Here is a 6,000-nt window from a genome sequence, read left to right as displayed (position 1 = left end):
TCCTCCCTGGATGGCAGAAACACTGATCAAACGGCCCCGCTGTCGACAAACATCATCCTGCTGGAGCCAGTGTCACGGACGTAGAAGCCTAATGGTTTTGGGCTCCTGGGTTCCTCTCTGCCATGGAGGCCTGTTCTGTTGGAGAGGTTTTTTTGGGGGCGAAAGAGCAGGGGGTTGGCAGTTCCAGGTGTCACTTGCCACGCTGGTGGTTTAGCAAGGCTCGGTGGGTTTTTCTTGTGGTGGTATGCTGGCTGCCTTCTGGTGATTCTTATCTCCTCAGCACTATCCTCAGCTGGAGGGAACTGTTGGGGTGTGCAGGAATGGATGCCCTTCGCTGCTGCCTTTGCGGAGTCAGTCAGCCACTGTCCTGATGGGTCTTGCAGCATGGTGTGAAGGGTCGAGGATCTGGGTTCAGACCTCCAGGAGGAGCTCATTTAAGTCTCCAGGATGTTCTGGTCATGCCGTGGGTTGTAGGCGAGGTCAAGGCGCAGGGTGGCCCTCATGGGAGATGGCAGGGGCAGGTCTCGATGAGAGGTTTTTAGATGCTGGTAGGTGACGGGATGTGCAGCAGACAGGGGACGAGTTTCTGTAGAGTCTCTGGTAGGGTGTTGATCATGGCATCAGCTTGCAGCACCTCGTCTGTGAGTCCCGCCAGTCTGAACTGTCCCTCAACCCTGCAGAGCCATGATGATGGGTTGCTGTGTGTGAAGGGCGGCAGCTTTATGGCAAGGGCGGATTTAGTCTGTTCTGTCGGGGTAGGCAGCGCTCAGGGCGCAGGTAGCGGCATGGAGGAGCGCATGATTCTTGGCGCGGGGGGGGCGGGCAGGATGTGCTCGAGGGAGGTATCTGAGTCCATGAAGTTCGCGGTTAACTGTATGTGAGAGGGAATGTCTACGTCCATAAACACTATCGCCCTCTTAATTGGAGTGACAAAAACCCCGTCAATACGCACTCAAAGTGCTCCGTGTGGGCCCGCTAAAAACGCTGGTGATTTGCCGACGAGAGTCAGCACACCTGAACCCCTGCACGACAAAACCCCACACGACAAAAACCCCACACGACAAAACCCCCACACGACCAAAAACCCACACGAATAATGAAATATGCAGATAGTTAATATATATATATATATATATATATATATATATATATATATATATATATATATAGAGAGAGAGAGAGAGAGAGAGAGAGAGAGAGAGAGAGAGAGAGGCGACAAATTAGTAAATTACCTATTGTTATTCGATAAGTTATGTACAGTGGTTACAAGGAAAGCTTTCACTGTTTTCGTCTGTTAACTAGCAAACTATCAACAAATTTGTATTGACAATACTCCTTTGCTAGTTATTTACAATTTTTACAAAATGACTTTTTTTTTTCTTAAGATGGAGCTTTAGTTTGAGTGGAAATAATTTTTTCTGTACTCCTTTGCTCATCATGGAAGTCATCCGTAATAATAAAGGTGGAGAGAAACTGTGCTATAAAGGTTATATGTATACTAAAAAATCCACCAGTGCTACTGCGATGAGGTGGGAATGTTCCAGAAGATCAGCGTTTGGATGTAATGGAAAAATAACAACAAATTTAGCAATATCAGACGTCATTTCAATTATTGATCATAATCATGTGGGAGATGAAGGATCAGTGGAAGCAGCAAAAGTGCATACAACCCTCTATCAACAGGCCAAATCAACTAGAGGAAATACTAGTCGCATTGTAGCGGATTCGTTGGAGAGTATGACTCAGGACGGAAGAATTGCCATGGGAAATATAAATACAGTTAAAAGATATGTTCAAAGAAAACACCAAGAAGGACGCCCTAAGGATCCCGAATCGTTGAAGGACTTGAAGATTTTGGGTGAATGGGCTATGACAAGAGGAGAACATTCTGTGCCTTTTCTTCTTCATGATAATGGTGCTGAAGCCAATAATCGAATCATTATATTTGCAACAAGAGATGCGATGGACCATTTAGCTAAGGCACATACCTGGTATATGGATGGAACCTTTACATCGGCTCCTGTGTTATTTGAACAGCTATTTGTTATTAGAGCTCCTCTCCATGATTCAGCAATAAGCTGTGTGTATGGTTTCCTTTCCGGCAGATCACAGGAAATCTATCAAGAATTTCTTACAACAGTTCTAGATAAAGGAGAGGAACTAGGGTTACACATGAATCCTGATACTACTATGACCGATTTTGAAAAATCACTTTTGAATGGTATAGAAAATGTACTGGGACCTCAAATCCATACGAAAACATGTTTTTACTATTTAACACAGAATACATGGCGGAAACTACAAAGCATAGGACTGAGCAGTATCTACAAGGAAGATGAATCTACAAGACATTTTTGTGGTATGATTGACGGACTTGCTTTTCTTCCATCTGATAGAATCATAGATGGCATGAATTTCCTTAAATTGAACTGGCCTAGCCATCTTGAACCTCTGTTGGCATATTTTGATTCGACGTATGTGACAGGTACTAAGCGTCGTGCAAGACAAATTCCACCATTATTTCCTCCTGAAAAATGGAGCGTGTATGAAGCAACAGTTAGTGGCAAAGACCGTACAAATAACCAGTGTGAAACTTGGAACAATACTTTTAAATACCTGGTTGGTTATAGTCATCCCACAGTTTGGGTTGCAATTGAAGCTCTGAACAAAGATGCACTGATGGTTCAAACTTGAATGCCATCGGAGAACCTCTTCGTAAGAAAATTAAGAGAAAAACTGTAAAATTGCAATCGTGATTGCAAAATCTTTGTCTTGATTTTAGTAATGGTAAGAAGGACATCGAAGAATTTCTTAATGGTGTAGCAAAAAATATTAGAATATATAAATTCTGACTTCCTATATGTTTTGTGTAATAAATATTACGAAACTGTAAATTTTTACTTTATAATCTTATCTTCTTTAATAAACGATTTTTAAAAAAAATACTATATATACGCTAGTCATTTCAGTCAGCTGCTTCTAGAAAACATATGGGTGTTTTTGTCGGCAGGGGTTTTGTTGTTGGGGGTTTTGTCGTAGGGAGGTTTTGTCATATGGGGGTTTTGTCATATGGGGTTTTTGTCGTATGGGGGTTTTGTTGGTGGAGGTTTTGTGGTGGGGGTTTTGTCATGTGGGGGTTTTGTCGCCTCCCTGTGTCTGCTACAGGATTGCCCTTGCCATGGATGTAACGGATGGAACAGGAGAACTCCGCCAATGCTGCCAGATGCCTCTGCTGCCTTGCCGACCAAGGGTCACCTGCCTTCGTGAAGGCGTGGACCAGGGGTTGGTGGTCTGTCCACAGGATGAAGGACGTTCCCTCCAGGAGAAACTTGAAGTGCCTCACCACCACATAAGCGGTGAGGAGCGCCCTGTCAAACGTGCTGTATCGTGCCTCGGTGGGACTAAGTTTCTTGCTGAAGAAGGCCAAGGGGTGGGGTATGCCGTGGATTACCTGTTCCAGGACGGCACCACAGGCGACATTGCTGGCGTCTGTTGTCAGCTGCAGAGGGGCACTGGGGTCGTGGTGTGCCAACGTCGCTGCCTTGGCGAGGGATGCCTTCGCTTCGTGGAAGGCCTGGTCCTGTTCTGGTCCCCACACCAAGGATTTGGGGCGTCCCTTCAGGGCCTCCATCAGGGGGGCCAAGGTGAGGGCAACCCCCAGGATGAATCTCCTGTAATAGTTCACCATCCCGAGGAACTCCTGAAAGGCCTTGATTGATGTGGGCGCGGGGAACTTCTCAATGGTCCTGACCTTAGAAGACAGGGGGTGGACGCCCTTGGTGGAGATTTCGTGGCCCAGGAATTCGATTTTCTCCACCCTGAAGGTACATTTGTCAAAACGCACGACGAGCCTGTTGTCATTCAGCCATTTGAGGATGGCCTGCAGGTGCTGAAGGTGTTCCTCCCGTGACCTGGAGAATATGGGTATGTCGTCTACATAGCAGACGCAGAAGTTCAGGTCACTGAGGATGCTGTCCATCAAACGCTGGAAGGTCACCCCTGCGTTCCTCAACCCGAAGGTGGAGAATGCAAAGACGAAGGATCCGAATGGTGTAATGATGGCGGTCTTCGGGATGTCTTCCGGCACTACAGGAACCTGGAAATAGGACTTCAGGAGGTCCACTTTGGAGAATATTTTGGCCCCGTGGAATGAAGATTTCAGGTCCTGCATGTTCGGCAGGGGGTAGTGGTCTGGCTCTGTCACTATGTTCAGATGGCAATAGTCCCCACAGGGTCTCCAGGTGCCGTCGGCCTTCTTCACCATGTGGAGGGGGGAAGCCTAGGGGTTGGAGGCCTTTCCTGCAGATCCCCATCCTTTCCATCTCTGTGAAGGCCTTCTTCGCCTCCTGAAGGTGCTGCTGGGGAAGCCACCGGAACTTGGCGTAGACCGGGGGGCCCTTCGTCTATATGTGATGGTAGATACCATGCTTTGCAGGGGTTCCGGGCATCAGGCGGAGTTCTGGCTTGAACACTCCAGGGAACTCCTTCAGGAGGTTGCCGTACTGGTGGAATCCCACGGAGCAGAGGGTGGTCTGACAGGGGCCGGTGGATATGGGCAGGGCCTGACAGGTCCTCATATCGATGAGGCACTTCCGACCTACATCTACTGCTAGGTCATAGTGGACAAAGAAGTCCGCCCCTAGAAGTGGGGTTCTCACGTCGGCGATGATGAACTCCCAGTTGAAGTCCCTCCCGAGGATTGTGACCGAAAGGGGCCTGGTTCCGTAGGAGGGGATGGGGAACCCGTTTGCTGCCATCAGGTGGGTCGTTGTGTCCGGCGGGCGCCAGAGGTCTTCTCCTGAGGGTGGAAATACTGAGTGGATGGCCCCGGTGTCCACCAACATCATCTTGTCGGAGGTTGCGCCCCTGACGTAGAAACCTACTGATGAGGGTTTCCGTGAACCCTGAAGTACTGCTGCTGCGTAGGTGCGGGTGGCCTGTTGGGCAGGCCGCCTCCCGGCCCGTTTTTTGGATGTGCAAATGAGCAGGGGGCCCGGCATAACTTGGTGTATTTGCTGAACTTCTTGTGGAAGTGACAAATGCCAGGTATCTCCTCTTTGCTGTGGGGGGGGTGGTTTTTTCTTGACAACAGCGCAGATGGGATCTTCGGGGACTTCCTGAAGGAGGATGGCGTTGGTGGAGGGCACCGCAGCTGTAGTCTTCCTGGTCGCACGTACAACCTCCATCAGGCGGTGTGCGGTCTCGATGAGGACATCCCGGGGCAGGCTGAAGGGGTCCGGGATCTGGGATCGGACCTCTGGATGTAGCTAACGCAGGAAGATCTCTGTTGATAGGTCGACCTGTCTCCGCAGGCCGTAGATGTCCATCTCAGGGAGGTGGAGGAGGTCGTTGATGGCGTTCATTATGTCCCTGGGGTCCCCGTCTCTCCTGGGGTTGAAGGCGAGGTCCATCAGGTCTCGAGGAGCTTATCTTTAAGCCGGAGGAACGTTACTGGGTCCCCCTGGGAGCGGAGCCACGTTGCGACCTTCTTGTAGATTTCCTCCGGCAGGGCGTTGATGGCAATATCGGCCTGTAGGACGGCATCCGTCAGGCCGGCGACTCGGAAGTTCCCTTCTACCCTGTAAAACCATCCCTCAGGGTCGTCCCGGGTGTAAGGGGACAGTCGGACGGTCGGGGAGGCCTTCAGTTGCTCTGGTGCACGCGACGCGGGAACGGGCAAGAGTCGGGAGACAGACAGGTTGCAGGGGGTAGGTGTCGGCCGTGGCGTAAAGGCACGTGGGAGCGAGTGAGGCGGGTTGTCTCCTGATGCGTCGGTTACCGAGGGACCGAGTGTAATGGATCTGTCTGCCATGTTTTTTGTTCAAACCTTATAGATATCTTGAGCACCAAAACATACAAGGTGTACGCCGTAATTAGTCCGCTAATGGTGTGGGAGACCTACCAACGAGAGTCGGAATGCCCGAATGCCCAGTGGGCGTCGTATTGAGTCCGTTAGGGGCGTGAAGTTTTCATCCGAGCCAAAACTAAGCACCATGAGTT

At 49.8% G+C, this 6,000-nt stretch overlaps 1 protein-coding gene across 1 annotated transcript; it reads left to right on the top strand.

Annotated features, from left to right (window-relative positions):
• The first annotated feature begins 1,437 nt into the window (after window positions 1-1,437).
• Window positions 1,438-2,694, top strand: LOC136842320 (uncharacterized). Its single transcript, XM_067109579.1, has one exon. It carries the CDS (start codon window positions 1,438-1,440, stop codon window positions 2,692-2,694), a length of 1,257 nt encoding a protein of 418 aa, XP_066965680.1.
• Window positions 2,695-6,000: the final 3,306 nt, after the last annotated feature.

Source organism: Macrobrachium rosenbergii, chromosome 10 (genome assembly GCF_040412425.1).
Source record: "Macrobrachium rosenbergii isolate ZJJX-2024 chromosome 10, ASM4041242v1, whole genome shotgun sequence".
Taxonomy (NCBI): domain Eukaryota; kingdom Metazoa; phylum Arthropoda; class Malacostraca; order Decapoda; family Palaemonidae; genus Macrobrachium; species Macrobrachium rosenbergii.
The sequence above is the reverse complement of the archived record's forward strand: the minus strand, read 5'-3'. Positions and strand labels throughout refer to the sequence as shown.

Coding starts and splice junctions, on each gene's coding strand:
- LOC136842320 (XM_067109579.1), top strand. CDS start 1,438: ATGGAAGTCATCCGTAATAATAAAGGTGGAGAGAAACTGTGCTATAAA.